This window comes from Pieris napi, chromosome 6, assembly GCF_905475465.1.
Source record: "Pieris napi chromosome 6, ilPieNapi1.2, whole genome shotgun sequence".
Classification (NCBI taxonomy): domain Eukaryota; kingdom Metazoa; phylum Arthropoda; class Insecta; order Lepidoptera; family Pieridae; genus Pieris; species Pieris napi.
The window spans coordinates 13297254-13315343 of record NC_062239.1 but is presented as its reverse complement, the minus strand read 5'-3'; the positions used below and the strand labels follow the sequence as shown (position 1 = coordinate 13315343).

The 18090-nt window shown below is 40.4% G+C and overlaps 2 protein-coding genes and 1 long non-coding RNA gene across 4 annotated transcripts; 2 read left to right on the top strand and 1 right to left on the bottom strand.

Moving 5' to 3' along the window:
- Positions 1 to 271: 271 nt before the first annotated feature.
- Positions 272 to 6537, top strand: LOC125050507 (exportin-2). The gene is made up of 19 exons (XM_047650402.1): positions 272 to 494; positions 751 to 896; positions 1095 to 1287; positions 1359 to 1504; positions 2482 to 2682; positions 2972 to 3142; positions 3211 to 3340; positions 3421 to 3584; positions 3664 to 3853; positions 3928 to 4028; positions 4098 to 4284; positions 4361 to 4517; positions 4604 to 4695; positions 4767 to 4981; positions 5062 to 5159; positions 5243 to 5410; positions 5491 to 5653; positions 5728 to 5872; positions 5952 to 6537. Exons 1-19 carry the CDS (start codon positions 410 to 412, stop codon positions 6104 to 6106), a joined length of 2907 nt encoding a protein of 968 aa, XP_047506358.1. The 5' UTR covers positions 272 to 409; the 3' UTR covers positions 6107 to 6537.
- A 2565-nt stretch (positions 6538 to 9102) lies between these two features.
- LOC125050124 (ornithine decarboxylase 1-like) lies at positions 9103 to 16202 on the bottom strand. Of its 2 annotated transcripts, none has more exons than XM_047649739.1 (12): positions 15964 to 16202; positions 12093 to 12220; positions 11781 to 11886; positions 11490 to 11700; positions 11288 to 11405; positions 11077 to 11208; positions 10876 to 10999; positions 10631 to 10804; positions 10421 to 10552; positions 10218 to 10331; positions 9933 to 10141; positions 9103 to 9849 (listed from the first exon to the last, which is right to left on the bottom strand). In XM_047649739.1, the coding sequence occupies exons 4-12, from the start codon at positions 11683 to 11685 to the stop codon at positions 9684 to 9686; spliced, it is 1365 nt and encodes a 454-aa protein (XP_047505695.1). In that variant the 5' UTR covers positions 11686 to 11700; positions 11781 to 11886; positions 12093 to 12220; positions 15964 to 16202; the 3' UTR covers positions 9103 to 9683. The 2 variants fall into 2 exon arrangements, with proteins under 2 accessions (XP_047505695.1, XP_047505696.1); XM_047649740.1 differs by lacking the exon at positions 15964 to 16202 and adding an exon at positions 12642 to 13024.
- On the top strand, positions 14922 to 16024 carry LOC125050125. The gene is made up of 2 exons (XR_007117101.1): positions 14922 to 15724; positions 15827 to 16024. It is a non-coding gene; the product is annotated as an uncharacterized LOC125050125 (long non-coding RNA).
- Positions 16203 to 18090: the final 1888 nt, after the last annotated feature.

Sequence of the window (18090 nt, the reverse complement as noted above, 5' to 3'; positions counted from 1 at the left end):
TTAACGTTAAAAGCTTTCGTGACACTTTATGAAATCTGTTTGTTGTGTTGTCTGGATATCTGTGTATAGGAGTATTAGGGCAAGCGAAATTGAGAGACATGACTTTGTGCGAAATGTGACTTATTATAAAAATCCAATACATTTTTGACGGGTGGGATTCAGACGATTAGCACTAAGTTTTCTTTCTTAATCATACCCTAAAACTCAAAACTCGCACAGAATGTTGTTCATTGTTGTTTGAAGTTTTATGTAGTCTGTGACATCAATCAAATTTGAAATTGAAATTTCAATTTCCCACTTGCGAACGGCGAACTATATGTCTATATCTCAGTATTTTTAAAAGTTATTGTTTATTGTTATTTGATATAAAACATTTCAACGGCCAAGCAGTTGAATTTATTGTCATATAATGGAAGTTACTGATGAAAACCTCGCCACATTAGCTAATTACTTACAACAAACACTGAATCCGGACCCGAACATTCGAAGGCCGGGTATGTGTGCTTAACTTCTTTATCCATTAAAACAATCATTATTCAACATATTTATTAATGCATAAATGTATATATTTTGTATTATTATATATAACTCGTAAAATTATATATAAACACTTTTCTAACCTAAACCGAAAGGTAGCTTTACAAATCACTCGTTATAATGTAACATGTGAAATTTAATATTACTTTAAAAAATAATTAGAATATTACTCGTCGCTTTTTTATATAAATATTAATTTTATATTCTTTTCAGCTGAAAAATTCTTAGAGAGTGTTGAAATTAACCAAAACTATGCTATACTATTATTACACCTCATTGACAAAGAATCTGCAGATCTTACAATTCGAATTGCTGCAGCTATTACATTCAAAAATTACATCAAGAGAAATTGGCCTGTGGTAAGAAATTAATAAATATACATCTCCAGTACTCACATAGTCCCTCTTTCATGTTGACCAGTTATAATGTAATCAAATGTAATTTCATATTATATTCTCTGAGTTATATAGATATTTTCAGATAGTTGGTAAATTTTTAAGAATATATTTTAACTTTGCTCTATCTAGCTATAATTAGAATCATATATAAATTTTAAGGAGGAATTTGGTCAGGATCGCATTCATGCAGCTGACAGGGAAACCATCAAAACTCTCATAGTATCTCTAATGTTAAAATCACCTGAGTCTATTCAGAGACAATTTAGTGATGCTGTATCCATTATTGGCAAGACTGACTTCCCTGAAAGATGGCCCGGTCTTATATCAGAAATGGTTGAAAAGTTCGCTACAGGTATACCTTCTTTCTTATGTGTAATTAATATTTAAGCATTAAATCCTTATTTACAAAAACTGCTTTTACAGGTGATTTTCATGTTATAAATGGAATATTAAGAACAGCTCATTCACTGTTCAAACGCTACAGATATGAATTTAAATCACAAAAGCTTTGGGAAGAAATAAAGCATGTCCTGGAAAACTTTGCTAAACCATTGACTGACTTATTTGTTGTAAGTTTTTGTGTTAGCCTTAATTTTGTAAAATAATGTCCTATGGTATATCTGTTTAAATAATCTTGAATAAAATCTATTGAGCCCTTTAAAACTATGTGGAGAATTCACACTTGCAGTTATACTCAAATTGTTTATTAAGAGTAAGCTACTTAAGTAATTTAATCAAGTTTTAAATGACTTTACTATGAATTCAATGAAAGCTAAAAAGGTCCTTCTGTTAGATGTTTAACTAATAATATGTAATTGTAAAGAAATCTTAAATCATGTTTTCACTAATAATTGTCATTTAACTATGAAGTTGCTACTGAGGTTATAGTGTTCTTTAGATTTGTAATTAATTATTAATCAGCCATTAGACATAATTTAATTAATGCTTTTGAGTCTAACTGTTAGTGTATTGAGGTTTTTAAAGAAATTGCATGTTTTGCATATGTTATGTGTGTTTTTGTATATGTATGTGGTTCTGGAAAAATATTTTATGGATGATACATATTCAATCAATCAATGAAGGGCAGCTGGCTTCACATACAGGTGATAGAAAAATTCTTTAAGAAACTCTCAGTTGTTTCTACAAAACCAAATCAGACGGATGTCGAGATGATATGGGTGGAATTTCATATTCCGCCACAATGTCACATGAAACTCAGATTGAGGTATTCATCTGAGGCGATAAAGTCAGCAACGGAATCTGGAGCATCTGATTAAAAGCCCATGGGTCCCTTAAGGGTACCCTAAGGTAGGACGCAAAGAAAGACAAAGTGCGGCTGTGGAGGGCGCGTAGTTGGCAAAACACAAAGGAGGGTCGGAGGGAGGGAGAGAATGGATGTGAGGTCAGCAGAAGGTCCTATAAAGATGGTTTGTGACCTAAATCTGGTATTCGCGTAATTTTAATTTCACTTCACGTCATATGATACATATTACGTTGTGAATGGAGAGATTTTTTTATTTTACAATTTTCTCTGAAACAATTTCAGGCTACCATAGATCTTACAGCAAAACATGCAGATAATCCTCAAGCACTGAAGATAATATACAACTCCCTAGTGCTCATATGCAAGGTTTTCTACTCCCTCAATTACCAAGATCTGCCAGAGTTCTTCGAGGATAATATGCCAATATGGATGCCTAATTTGCTGAATTTGCTACAAGTCAAGGTCCCGTGCCTAGAAACGAATGTAAGTATGGAGTTTTGTATCTCTTAACTAAACTACAACAGCACGACTACAGTAGGAAAATGGCTCAGTAAAAATTATTGCTTGTCTCATGCTTTGCGTAACCAACCATGTTTTTTTTTAACTCTGTGTGCAAAGCAATGATATTACCATGTAAGAGTGTCATGCCAGCTGGGGGGTTTAATCACCATTTATATATATCTTGTTTTCTTTCTTATACAAAGTAAGAGGCACCCAGCACTGCTTTTATTCAGATACTGTTGTCTTCAATGTTAAAATGATTTCCTGCCAGGAGAGTGACGATAAGCCTGGGGTAATGGAAGAACTACGCACTGAGGTGTGCAAATGTGCAGCTTTGTATGCACTGAAATATGAAGAGGAATTCGGTCCCTACGCCCCGGGGTTCGTTACGGCCGTTTGGAATGTGCTGCTGTCCACCAGCACACAGCCTAAATATGATGGTGTAAGTGTTTTGTTGCTCTTATTATGGTTTTTCAAAGAACAATGTGACTCACATCTTTTAAATTGCAGTTAGTTTCAAACGCTTTAACATTCCTTGCGAAAGTTGCGGAGAAGAACAGCTATAAAAGTCTATTTGAAGACCCGGCAACACTCAGCAGCATCTGCGAAAAGGTCGTCATACCCAACATGGAGTTTAGAGGTTCGTAGCGATGAGCCCTTCGGTGTTTCCTCGCAGACCGTCCACTGACCGTTATGACTTCTGAATATTTGACATTTCAGAGTCGGATATGGAGTTGTTCGAAGACAACCCCGAGGAGTACGTGAGGCGAGACATCGAGGGCTCCGACGTGGACACGAGGCGTCGAGCCGCCTGCGACCTCGTCAGGACTCTGGCGGTGCACTACGAGCAGAAGATCATGGCCACGTTCGGTCAATACGTCGAGGTAGCGGACGCGAGACGCGAGCTCACGTCGTTCCACGAAAGGACGAGAACCGCTAACCCGAAGGGTGTTCGCTCGACAGGTGATGCTGAAGAAGTACGAAGACAGCGGCAGGACGGCGTGGCGCGGCAAGGACACGGCTCTGTTCTTGGTGACGTCGCTGGCGTCTCGCGGGAGCACTCAAGCCGCCGGGGTCACGCGCGCCTCGCCCCTCGTCGACCTAGCTCAGTTTGCGCAAGCGCACGTTCTACCCGAGCTGGACAAGCCCGACGGTGAGTCTCGTCGCCTTCGCCTCGAAGCGTACATCGTTACCGTTAAATGAACGGGGCCTCGAATTTTTCTCCAGTGAACGACGTGCCGGTGCTGAAGGCCGACGCCCTCAAGTACATCATGACGTTCCGCTCGCTTCTGCCCAACGATCTCCTCGTCACCGCTTTCCCGCTTCTGGTGAGCGTCAGCGCAATTTTACACTTCATACTCATAAACGGCAAAGTGTAACGGCACGTACGCGGACAGGTCCGACACATCAACGGGCGCGGCGTCGTCTGTACGTACGGCGCTTGCGCGGTAGAGAAGGTGATAGCGGGAGGGATGGTGCCCCGGCAGGTCATCGAACCGCACGCCCCCGCCTTGCTGGCGGCCCTCTTCAACGCTCTAGGAACCGCCGCTGACCCCACGGAGCATAACGAATACGTCATGAAAGGTGCGCCTTCGAAGCTTTTGAATATTAACTTTTGGCTCGAAGTCCGCGGCTTCCAATGAGTGAAAATTATTTTCAGCCATACTCCGTACCCTTTCGTGCCTACGCGAGTCGGCGCTGAGTTACCTGGGCGAAGCCCTCCCCAAACTGGCCAGTCTGCTGGCGGTGGTCACCAAGAACCCTTGCAAGCCCCACTTCAACCACTACTTGTTCGAGACTCTGTCTCTGTCCGTTTCGTAAGTATTGCACACTATTGTCGGTAGGAAAACTCCGACCGCATTTTGTATTAATCGAGTCGGGAATGACGAGTGACTGTGACCAGGCTGGTGGTGAAGGCGAACCCCGAGGCCATCGCGGCCTTCGAGGACGCCCTCTTCCCGATCTTCCAAGAGGTGCTGCAGAACGACGTGCAAGGTGAGCGACGCGACGATCGCGACGCGAGTTCGACGTGTCCCTAGAGCTGTATGATTTGAAACGTTTCGCAGAATTCATGCCGTACGTGTTCCAAATGCTGTCGCTGCTGCTGGAGCTGCGGGGGGAGCGAGGGGCCGGCGGGGACGGGGAGGCGTACGGGGCCCTCTTGCCGTGCCTGGTCGCGCCTCCTCTCTGGGAGCGCGCGGCCAACGTTCGGCCCCTGGTGAGGCTGCTCTGCGCCTTCATCGCCACCAGGGAACACCTGGTCAGGACGTCCGGCAAACTGGTGAGGCGACTGGATTTCACCTTCGCTTAAGGTTTGATTTCCTTATTCGTGAATTAAAACGAAAAAACGACTCTTTTCAGCCGGCGATGCTGGGAGTGTTCCAAAAGCTGATCGCCTCGAAGACCAACGACCACGAAGGGTTCTATTTGGTGCAGACGATGCTCTACAAATTTGGAACGTGAGTCCTTCGCCATCCTTCGGCGCCTCGAGACGAGTTAAACGCGATTCGAGCTTCTTTTGTTTTCTTTTTCTTCCTCGCAGCACCGACATGCAGCAATACACGAAGCAGATAATGACACTGCTGTTCCAAAGGCTCTCCTCTTCGAAGACGACGAAGTACGTTCGGGGTCTGATCGCCTTTTTGGGATTCTTCGCGGCGCATTTCGGCGCCGACCCGCTCGTCGACGTCATCGACTCCATCCAGGCGAAGTGAGTGCGTCAGAGTAGTAGACGGTGAGGGCCGAGAGCGGAGCGGCGAGAATGATTCGCGGGCTATCTCTCCGTTGCAGCATGTTCGCGATGTACGTGGAGCGAGTGCTTATTCCGGATCTGCAGAAGGTGAGCGGGGCCCTGGAGCGGAAGGCGGCGGCGGTGGGCTGCGTCAAGCTGCTCTGCGACAGCGCTCGGTTCGTCCGGGGGCCTCTCGCGCACCTCTGGCCGGGCCTCCTGCAGGTGACGCCGCTCTTCGAGTCTGCCGTCCTCTCGTTCCTTCTGCGAAATCTGATTTACGACTCGATTCGTTCCAGGCCCTGATATCTCTGTTCGAGCTGCCCGTGGACGAGACTTCTCTGCCGGACGACCACTTCATCGAGGTGGACGACGCTCCGGGCTATCAAGCGCAGTACGCGCAGCTGGCCTGCGCACGCGCGAACAGCGCCGACCCCTTGGCCAGTGAGTCGATCGTCGGTGAAGGTTGTTGATTTTTGAACATAGACTAAAAATAATAATCTTCCCGAAATCCGTTCCGTAGGTATAGAAGATCCGAAGAAGTACCTGGTGGAGAATCTGTCGCTCCTGTCGCAGTCTAACCCCGGATTGCTTCCCCCGAGAATCGCAGCCATGGACGAGCCCCACAGAAACGCCCTACAGATGTACTTAGCCGGATCCAGTGTGCAAATTTGCTAACGAGTCCTCGGGGCTCCGACCGTGAAATTGATTTCTTTTTATTTTCCAGTGAAAATAATCCAAGGATATATGAAATATACATGAGTTCGTGATTCGTAGGTCGGAAATTTTTTGTTTGATAACTTTAATGAATCAACTAATAATTATTTAGTTATTTATTGTTTTTCCAAATTAAAAACATCTGAATGTGATTCTGAAAATGTAAATTTACGAAATGAATGGCTGTTGAATAATGTGCGCTGCGCGTTTGTTCCTTTTCTGTTTTATTGTTAAAAGAAAGGTCATATGTACCCTAGTTTGTATTAAATACGTGTAAATTTCAACTTTCTATTAGCAATATTAACTATTGTTATGTTAGTTTGTAATCGATGGCAATTTTGTGCCGTTAATGTATAATACTGAATACTGAATAAAAGTTTTATACCATTTAAGTATAGTATTTTCAATTAAATGTAAAAATATTTTTTTTTAATCCTTACCATTGCAACGAAAATTTGTTTATTACTGATATTATTTTAAAACATTTGGAAATAAATTATAATACAAGTTACTTTTTATGACATTTTTTATATTAAAAATCATTACATAAATCACAAAATTAGGGCTTTTTTTAAAACCAGTTAATTGGTTGTGGACGTGTGGTACGTGTTATATTATTCTGCTTGTAATTTCTTCAATTAATAATCCGACCGACCGAAACATTTTTCTCTTATTTTTTTCATGAGACTCTGATCGCGGCTCAATTTCCATTGAGAGCGATCCAACTCCTCGAAGTCAGGTTGAGACTCAAATATATCGCCTGAAAGTTGTTTTGGCTTCTCCGGTTTACGTTTCAAACAGTCGTCGATCTGTATATTTTGAGAACACGTGCGGGAATTGTCATATGCTCTCTGAAACGGAGGTGGAGGTGCGAAATATGAAAAAAATGGACTCGACTGCTTTGACTCTTTGTTCTCGTTGTTACGTCTCAGCTCCATACATGAAAAAGTGCAATCGGCGTCAACTACTTCCTCTCGAATATAGGAAGTTATATGAGTGTTTATAGAAGTAGGACGTCTTGAAAAATGTTCTTGTTTATCGAATACGCACTGCGATTTCTTTATAGTCGTTATGAAATCATAAAATCGTTCGATGTTCTCCGCGCATTTGTAACAAATAGTATTTTGTCTGTCTGTTTTCTCTATAACCATTTTTAGACACACCAATATCTTGTCACGCATATTTGTATTTGTGCAATAAGTACCGAATAAAGAAACGTTGAATTCAGACACTGATAAACATATTCGGCAAGACTGCGAAGATATAGCCATTGTTATTACTAAATTCACAAAGTATTGAATAAATTATTAAAGTAATTGGTTAGTTCTATGAAATGAAGCCGCGATCAAGCTTCCCGCCAAATAATAGCTCCATAGACACAACAATAATTAGAAAAATAGAGGGCGGTAAACATTATTGAAACATTCGTAGATTAAAAATACGAGGTTTGCCTTTTTAATGGCAATAGTTTAAAATTTATGCCAGTTTCAACTTTCAAGTAAAAGGTACGGAAACTACACGCGAACCTACTTGACACTGGCTAATGCACAAACCGTGCCAGAGCCATAAAGGAAAAAAAAAAAAAAAAAAAAAAACTACACGCGAGAAAAAATAAACAAAGCCATCAAAAGAAAACAGGGATAAGCTAGTTAAAAACACAATATGTAAATAAATATTAAATTATTGATTATGAAAGAAGATAATACAATAAAGGCTAAGGCAAAAGGCAGGAGATTTTAGTCGGAAACGGAACATGTAGTAGGTAATTGTAAGGAACTGAGAAAGGAGGTGGGGTCATATTGTGAACAAGAAAAGAAAATATGGTCGAGATCACCAATATCTTATCCACACTAACAAATATTACTATCAATAATACGAAGCCTTGCTAAATGATGAGGTGTGCATACGTGTCCTAAAGGCATTCTGGAAATGATAGAAGTGACAACTTTAAATATATCCCACAGTGACTTGGAATCCATCCAATGATATAGGTATTTTATCTAAAGCTGGCGGCTTCAACACATTTACACTTTGTGCTTGTGTAGTGTCTGTGAATAAGCGCGAGACGTGATGTCAAACTGAAATACAATCACAAATACATCTCGAAAAGACTGTCCGTCTCTCTCGCGCTCGGTCAAGCTTATGAGTATAAAAGAGACAGTTATTGTTTTTCTTTTGCTACTGTTTACGTTGCCTTTACTGTTTTATATTATTATTATTTTATACATGTTGATCTTTTTTCAAACATTACCAGGGCAATCTCGTGAAATGGTGCACAATGTTTTTAATTATTTTAAGCATCTTAATAAAAACAGTTTAATGAAAAAATTTTATATTTAATTTGACATCAGATGCGACTGGGGTTTCTAAGAGGAGTATTGAAAGAATAGTTAGTGAAGTAAAAGTGAAGTGTGTTGAGCTAGATGGAGCTTATGTCGAAAAATGAAAAATTATTTACACGAACTACTCTTTCACGTTCTTGGTCTGGCTTAGAACTTTTGGATCCACCCTCGTATGCACCTAATATTTATATGTATTTGACACATTTTTATTTATTTACAACCCACCCAACCTTACTAAAACCAGAGTGGACTAAAATATATAGCTTGGCAAAAAAATCATATTTTGAAACATACTGTATGTGAAATTGCATTAGTGTGAGTACTGTGAACCCGCCAGCTTTCGATAACCGACCTATACTGGAGTAATTTCTTTGAGATATAATATCAAAAGCTTATCACGTATTTCGCAAATAATAGGATAACAAAGTTTCATTTGGAAAGGAATTTTTCAATAGTTTGTAGTGCACCATTTGGGTCTGAAAATATGATTGTTCGGGGTTTCCTTATTCTTGACAGGACTCTTTATCAAAATGGCGTCAATTTTTTTTTTTATTCAAACATTAACGGTGGTCGTTGGACAGAAGGAAATTCGTCGTTGTAAATAAAAGCAAAATATCCAATGAATACATTTAATTGTATCACTACAAACAAACACTAAACAAGTTAAATCAATCGAAATCAATGAATATGTCTATGTAACAGTTAATTATAGTAAATTTGCAAAAAATGCTGAAAAGGTTTAATAATAAAATGCAAAACGATTATATAATTGTCCAAACACATAAGGGCCACTCATATAATACAACCGTGTGAAATATATCTATCTCATTCCTTGTATTTAGACAGACAGAGACAGAAATAATACTGTGGCGGCACTTTATTTCCCGGGCACTTATGTTTATAGACAATCGGCTAAGACAAACAATTGTTGCAAGTGCTCGTTAGTTAAAGCGATACGTAAAACATTATTGCACTACATTTAATTAAAACGACGCGTTACACGCAAATATACCGATCACCTCAATAAAGAATATACGCCGGAGACTCTTAAAATACGAAAATATGAATTGTTACAAAATGATAGTCGCGCGACGGTCGTTTGGGGATGCTTTCGACACACTGAATATAAAACCCACTTAAATTGAATATAAATAAAATGACCAAGTGCTAAAACGTGCAACGAGTTCCGGGGTTCACTACTTGAGCGCGCACTCCACGAACACGGTGTGATGGGGGCTCTCCAGAGTGGGGGAAGGGGTTTCCGAGCGTGGGGTCAAAGACTCGGGGCTCTGGGGGCCGAGGGGACAGATGTCCACCGTCACGTCGGCCTCGTTCAACGGCCACAGCTCTTTTAGAACGGCCCTGGAATTAGTGAGTTTATGATTTAATGGTGGATCAAAAAATAATGAACAACTATTCAAATAGAGAAATAGACTCAAACTCACCAAAGTCGTTTATCGACAATCGTCTTGACTTTAGGCACGGGGAACCCGTTGAAAGCGGAGGCCACGGGGAGCGTATAGGCGCCCATGTCCTTGAAGACCAGCCACTGTCCCGTGCGCAAAGCGGGGAGGCGGCAGGAGGCTATCACGCAATCCAAGCCGTCACAGGTCGGACCCCACACGGAGCAGGCTTCGGGCCGGGAGTCACAGGGCTGAATATTAACAATCGATCATTTATCTCCCTCGATCGAGCTCTAAGGACTCATTAAAATGGCTGCCGCGACTCACGTCCAGCGGTTCGGCGACTACGGTCTGATGGTCGTAGAGCACGCAGTTGAAGGAGCCGTAGACGCCGTCGTTTATGAAGTACATCGTGTGGGACTCGGACGACGCGTTCGTCAGCTGGAACAAACGTCACAATCGTGAACCTCTTCTCGAACGGACACTCCGGCGGGGGGGAGCGGGGGGAGCGACGGAGAGCGCAGCATTACCTGCCTGGTGGCGTGCACCATGGTCGCGAGCGTGTACGCGGCGGCCGCGAAGTATCGGCCCGGCTCGGCGATCACGCGCACCTCGCGCTCGCCGAAGTTCGCCTCGATCGCCGCGTTCACCACTCGGGCCACCTGCAAGTCGCGAAACCCCGCATCAGTTGACGTAGGGCGTCTCCTCATTAGGGCGGGACGACGTAGCGGCGAACTCACGTCTCGCAGATCGGAGTCGGCGTCGCCGGCGAAGCCTCCGCCGATGTCGACCACTCGCATGTCGAGGCCGAGCGTGTCTCCCAGGTCGAAGAGCATGCGCGCCATCTTTATCCCGCGAGCGTAGACGGCGCTCTCGCCGGCGCCGGAACCCACGTGGAAGGCGACGCCCGCCACCTGCAAGGTTCGCGTTTCGTGAAAATCGGTACGCGCGTATTGCCGATCGAAGCGACCGAGCCGGTACTCACGTTGAGCTTCAGGACGGCGGCGAGTTTGAGCAGACGAGGGGCCTCCGCGAGAGGCTCGCAGCCGAACTTGATGCCCAGAGGACACTGGGCCGCCGCAGCGTCGCAACGGATGCGGATCACCAGCCTGCGGAAGTCCGTTTACGTGATACCTTCTATGAAGAAGGCGCGAAGTCGCACGTTTCGTGTCGTTCGGGTACTCACCGGGCGTCGGGCGAGATCTGCTTGATTTTGTGCAGCTCCGCCTCCGAGTCGAAAGTCATGGTGGTGACTCCTCGGGCCGTGGCGTAGCGGATGTGGGACGCCATCTTCGCGGGATTCGCGAATATTATGCGCCTGATTTAAATAAACTAAATTAATTAAGAGTCCGACGGCTACTTCCATTTATTTCTCCTAAATCTTCGTAAACACTCACTCGGCCTTAATGCCCATGTCCATGACGAGTTGTATTTCCGCCTTGGAAGCGCAGTCGAAGCCCGTCCCGAGCGCGGCCAACGTCCGCACCAGCAGCTTATCGTCATTGCATTTCACGGCTGCATTCGTAAGAAAGATAAAATCAAATGAGCAATCGAATAATATAGCGAAGGGAGGCACCGCAGACGAGGTGGATGACTCACCGTAGAAGGGCTCGACGCGCGGCATCATAGCCTTCCAGTGCTGGTAGCGACGCACTATTTCCCCGAGGTCCATGACGTAGAAGGGGTCCTCCTGTCCTTCCTCCACCACCTGTCTGATGACTCCCGTGGGGCTCCATTCCCCCTCCATCACACACACGCGCTCCTCGTCGGCCAGACGCATGGCGCCGGGTTTCATTCGGTTCTACTTTATCTGCGGTTTCAACAAAAAACGATACGAGTCAATTCGGTTTACTAAAGCGACTCAACTCGCCGGCGACATTTGAAACAGACCTCTCGATGCGGGCAACGGCGGAGTCAACCTTTCGTTTGCTCGGTTACGCCCGGACACTTGGCACTGTGCGTCGGTGACCCGGTAGCGCTACTCCACGGGTGTCAGCTACGAAAATAATTATTATTCATTTACCACAGCTTGCTTTCAGTTTAAAGCCATCGCGATTATTGTAAATATAGGCATTCCCCGTTGCGCAGGACCTTCCAGTAGTAGAACGAGCATCTATCCCGTGTCCATCCTTCTGAGGATAGTCCAATATTGCTTTCGCAATTGAGGTTTGTTTGTGCCTGTGCTTTTGCGTGTGTACATACTTGTGCGTGTGACGTCAGCGGGGCGGCGTGCGCCGCAGCCAGGGCGGGTCAACGTTGAGCGCACGGCGCCAGCAGCGCGTCGCGTGTCGCCCGGCACCGCTACACGCGCCGGACGAGCCCGCTCCTGTCTGTAACACGGCGGGGCAACATTACACACCGTCTCACACGTATCAAGTAACAAATAAAATAAGATCGACATATTCATTTATATTCAATTCGTTAAAAAATAGGCTCAACTGAACATCGACGTATGTGTTAATATTCTCACTGAGGCATTACATTAATGTCCCCATTGAGAATAGTGAATCGAATCAATTTAGTGTGCATGACCAAAATGATTTTTAGTATCTAAGTACATTAGATAAGTGGCAAAGACCTCGCTCGTGTCATGTCGTCATGCAACGTTATCGAGCAAGGCCAATATTACGCGACATTTTTTACGTTTCCTAACGTTACGTTATGCTACGCTACGTAGTGTACGGGTAGTGTCAGTGCAAATTACACAATTCAAAAGAAATATAATATCAATGTGTCAAAAATAATACGTACCTGTACCTTTAGTAGCGAAATTCTCAAAGCTTTAACAAACTTTTAAGCAACAACCGCGTGGTTGTTGCTAAATTATGCAGAAGATAAAAGAAACAAAAATCGTAGTCAACGTTGACTAATAGAAAAATATTTGTTAGATTTAAAATTTAGAATGAAATCAATCTGTCAGTCGTCCAGCGCGCGGCGAACTGATCAAAATGGCTGTCGTTTGAACAATTTAAACGCTGCTTTTATCACGAGTGAGATTTGTAGGATGTTTATTTAGCTTTATTGTTTATTATCAAATTAAACAAGCTAATTAGCATTATAAAAATCACACGTCTGGCACGACATTTAGGTCTGAACTTATCAAACCGCGACGCCCCGATTTACTTGTGATCTTAGCCAATTTACACGGAACAAAATTTAATTTCGCAAATTAATATCGATTGGGGTGTGCTCATTCTAAAATGAAAAATATATTTAAAACATTTCTTCTTGTTTTATAATAATTTACAAAAACCATTCAAAAATCTCTCTACTAGAGCTTTTAAAAATGGACTTAAAACTTCTATTAATGTAAAATTTTTCTTTTAATTATGTAAGATAAATTTACACCATTATGTGTAGCAGAATAAGCAAAACTCAGATTGTACCAACCACATTCTTGCAAATAAATTATTGTGGATACAATAAAAAAACTCAAAATGTAGTAAATAGTGAACGTGTATATATTTTCATAAACTCTACTTTATGTCTATAAAAAAGTTGAAAAAAATCGACACTTACTAAAATATAACTACGACGTTTTTTCTAATAAATCCTTTGCAGTGATCGTTACAACGTGTCACACTGTCTTTATTTAGAGATAATATTAATTAATAAGATTAATTTTAGCACCAGTATTTTACAAACGAACCGATTCGTAGTGGGTCCTTTATTACGCAATAATAAATAGCGCAAATTGATCTGCGTCTGACAAGCGTTATAATCATGGAATTTATCAATATATTTTGCCTTGTACAAAATTACTACCTCTCGTTGTTGATAATAAGTTGTAAGATGCGACAAATTTCGCTCCTAATTTTTAGACTGTACACAAAAAGTAGCAGCTTATACTCTAATAATGGCAATATTTTTCTGCAATAAGTTGAAACATTTTAAATTAGATCTATTTAATCCGTACATAAAACCCAGATTCTCATTAAGATAACCAATGAAGTGAACTACAAATGCCATTTTATGAACCTGCATACAAGATAAACATTGAATCAAGTTTCATCTCACTTTTATCTGATTATAACCACTATAATGTAGTAATAAACAAATATATCAACATACTGTAATCTAAATTCTGTATCTCAAATACTTTATATTATGTCTAAGATTAAAAGATTCTTAGGCTAGTTTGGACAGAATTATTTTTAAATGCCTCTGAACTGATGATAACGTGACTATAACTGCTCAACATAAAAATTTATATGCATTAAAAAAAGGAAGTCAATATAAATTCGCTTACATTTATTTCAAATTGTACAAAAACACACAAGTTTAAACAATGACATTTAAAAAAACTTCATACAACAAATCAAACCTTTTAAATGCTATTACTTAGAAGAAAACATTACCAACTTGTCATCATAATAAGATTAATCTAAGTTCTCATAAAAACACTGCAAATTAGCATAACTTAATTTGTGTGGATTAACCTAAACACTTGATATTATTTAACACAACAATATGTGTGCTGTAACAATAATAGAACCACAAATAAAATTCAAATACAAGAATATTTTTTTTTTGTAAAAATCATTTTGGGGATTTAAAAAATTAATTAGCACTTTTAATTTTCTCTAGTAATAACTCCATGCGGCCTGACATAACCGGCTGTCCTTTCTTATTTTTTTTGCTTAATTTCTTAAATCTATCCTGCTTCTTTTTTTTATATTCCTGCAATTTCTGCATTTTTTCCTGTCTGGACTTTTCTTTTTCTTGTTGCTTTTTCAATTTTTCCTCTTTCACCTTGTTAAATTGCTCTTTTGCTTTAGTAAAGGGATGTTTTTTAGTTTTTGCAAGTTCTTTTTCAAGTACATCTGGATGTTTAACAAATCTACCAACATTGGTTGAGTCAGGAACATCTTGATCAAATGTTTTAGGTTTATATGTACCAACCATTGGATCATTTTTTACAGTCTTTTCATACTCTTGGAGCAACCTCTTTTTTCTTTGCTCCTCCCACTGCTCAAGCTTATACTTTTTGCTGTATTTCTTCAATCTGTATGTCTTCTTGTCAAATGGTTTCTTTCCATTCTCCATTGGCTCAGGTAGTCCTGGCCTATTTTTATCAAATTTGTTTTGCTTTTCTTTAGAACTCTTCATTTCTTTAGGATACTTCTTACTAGGATTCTGGTTCTTGCTTGAAATAAAAAAAGAATCTCTGTTCTTTTCCATTTTTGATTTTTCCTCAGACCTATAAAGAAAAAGCGTGTTTCAACATATAACAAGAAGGAAAACCATGAAAAATCCACCATGCAAAATAAAAAGATAAACCTCTAAACACGCTTTTTCTTTACCATTTAAAAACATTAATTATAAATAGAAGGTGTAGATGAAAAATGTATAACTTATTAACAGCAGAAGAATTTGTTCAAAGAATTTGCTCTAGAAAATATCATTATGATTATAACGGTTGTAAGTTTATCAACTTCCATTTAATATTTAACACTTTAACCTTTAACCTTTAAATTAAATAAGTTTTCGTTTAAACTCCACCTAGAAGAACCCTTACATCAGAGATGGAAAAATTTCTCAAAATTCTATCTCAACAAAACTTAGATATAATCTGCAAGAGCCTATAGATTTGGTTCAACTTAACCATCAAAATCAATTAAATAAATTTATTAGATTTAAGTATTATAAATTTGGTAATTGCTTATTATGGAAAATTTTATGCTACAAATCAATTTAATGATTCTCAAAGAATTTTACAATCTACTCATGTCACACGTTTACGAATCCGATAAGTGACGTAAAAGTCACAAGGCAAATAGTGGTGATTCATTTTTGTTGGAACTTTTGAGTTTAGAAGGAGAATATTGATTCAGGTACCTTACAAACGATTCATGTAACGTAAATAAATATAAATATGAGGCTATACTCTATAGTAATACTGTGTGTTCTCCATACCAAATACCAATGTTTCACAGTAAATACTACAGCAACGGACAATCGTCACAAAATATAACGCCAGGTGGCGGCTACAGGGATTACGAATCTACTTGAATTAATTGTTTGGAAACCAGTTTAACTAGAAGATATAATTAATTAATTAAAAGAAGCTTACCAAATTAAGCCACCCACTGGGTAGGCTTTGAAGTATCGGCGGAATCTTGATAGTTTAGTTGCACTTGGCACAAAAAAACTTAACCACGATTATAGATTTTATATCACGGTTATTAGACTTAAAAACTTTACCGACCATTCCCTAATGTAATTTTTTGATAAAATTTCCAGGAGCTAATGCACAACTTGCGAAAATGTCACAAAAGGAACGAGAAAGAGATCCGTCATCCGAATAGTAGAAAGAGATAGTTACAGGAAATGTCAGAAAAATATTGCGCGCGCAGTGCCCTCTCAGGGTGATATTGATCGCAAAATATACGGTTCTCGCATGCGCGCGAAACTTGAAAAAACTATAAAAGTAACTTTACTATAAAAATCTTTTTATGTTTGAAACAGCAAACTGAATAAGAAATATAATGTTAATTAATGGTATTATGCTTGTTTTTCTAATAAATTATTACTCTTTCTTTTAACTTCTGTTACTATGGTGTTGTTTAAAAAAAATAAGAATTTACTCTATGGTCAAGTAAATTTTTTTCGACAAATAATTGCTAAGTTTGTAAAATGTAAAGTGCAAACCAATTCTCTATTACGACGGCCGTCGCTTTCAGACGCCTAGATTGCTCATCCACACTCTCCGCGAGGCTATACGAAGGGACGCGAGCGCGAGAGTTGTCGGTTTTTTGGGACGCGATTCAAAAGGCGAGAGCATCAACCACACTCTCGCGGCTCGCCCTTGCTCCATTTGTTGTTAACACGGACGAATTCTTATCATCATGGAGTGTAATAGTTTTTACCTGTTATAGCGAAACTATTTGAGAAACTATTTCTCAAACGTCTTAACCCTATTATTGCCAAAAAGCAGCTCATACCGGATTACCAATTTGGTTTCAGAGAAAAACATTCTACCATAGAGCAGGTTCATAGAATTACAAATAATATAGAAAAAGCACTAGAAGAACAAAAAGTCTGCTCCACGGTCTTTCTGGATGTAGCTCAGGCATTTGACAAAGTGTGGCACCGAGGACTTGTTTATAAATTAAAGAAACTACTGCCTCGTCAATTTTCAAATATCCTTGAGTCATACTTAACACAAAGAATGTTTAGGGTACGACAAGAAGATGATTACTCAGAACTGAAAGAAATAAAAGCTGGGGTGCCGCAAGGGAGTGTATTAGGTCCGGTCCTGTATCTTTTATACACATGCGATATTCCTGAATTAGAAGATAACGTAATCGCTACCTTTGCCGATGATACTGCTATCATGTCTACGGCAGATACTGAAAAGGAAGCGGTAGTAAAACTACAAAAAGCCATAAATACTGTTGGCTTGTGGACCAAAAAATGGCGGATACGATTAAATCAGTCTAAATCAGTTCACATAAACTTTACCTACAAAACATCAAATTACCAGCCAGTATATATTGATAACGTCAAAGTGCCGTTCCAAAATTCAGCTAAGTACCTAGGTATGACGCTGGATACCAAACTCCGATGGAAGGTCCATGTTAAAAAGAAGCGTGAAGAGTTGGATCTCCGTTACACTAAATTGTACTGGTTGCTCGGAAAGCATTCCGCGCTATCAGTTAAAAATAAATTATTGATTTACAAACAAGTCCTGACACCTGTATGGACTTATGGTTGCCAGCTGTGGGGCTGTACCAGTAATAGTAACATCCAAGTAATCCAACGATTCCAAAACAAAGTGCTCAGGGGAATAGTCAATGCTCCCTGGTATATTCGCAATAACGACCTCCATCGGGACCTTAATGTAGAGGACGTCGCCACAGTAATAAAAAAGACTGCCGGAGCCCACGAACATAGGCTCCACCATCACGTGAATGTCGAGGCTATTCAACTCCTTGACACCACGGGCCTAGTGAGAAGATTGAAAAGGACAAAACCGTTTGAACTAGTGAATTAGTGTTAGTGCACGTTAGTATTAAGTGCTAAACAGTGATTGAAAAAAATAGAACACAAGAACAAAGTGTCTTCCCTTTAATAGAGACTGTAAGTAGTGTTATTGGACACTTTCTTATGTTAAATATCCTTTGTAATAAATTAGGTTAGACTTAAATTACTTATTAGTCTTAAGTTAGGCTAGATTGTAATGTTCCATGATGTCTTA

What these genes read in the sequence shown, in the direction of transcription:
- LOC125050507 (XM_047650402.1), top strand. Translation starts at nt 410, where the DNA reads ATGGAAGTTACTGATGAAAACCTCGCCACATTAGCTAATTACTTACAA. An exon ending in TCCCGTGCCTAGAAACGAAT is followed by an intron (nt 2,683 to 2,971) that starts GTAAGTATGGAG and finishes ATTTCCTGCCAG; the next exon opens with GAGAGTGACGATAAGCCTGG. An exon ending in CAGCGCCGACCCCTTGGCCA is followed by an intron (nt 5,873 to 5,951) that starts GTGAGTCGATCG and finishes TCCGTTCCGTAG; the next exon opens with GTATAGAAGATCCGAAGAAG.
- LOC125050124 (XM_047649739.1), bottom strand. Translation starts at nt 11,685, where the DNA reads ATGAAACCCGGCGCCATGCGTCTGGCCGACGAGGAGCGCGTGTGTGTG. An exon ending in GACATGGGCATTAAGGCCGA is followed by an intron (nt 11,209 to 11,287) that starts GTGAGTGTTTAC and finishes TATTTAAATCAG; the next exon opens with GCGCATAATATTCGCGAATC. An exon ending in ATTGTCGATAAACGACTTTG is followed by an intron (nt 9,850 to 9,932) that starts GTGAGTTTGAGT and finishes CACTAATTCCAG; the next exon opens with GGCCGTTCTAAAAGAGCTGT.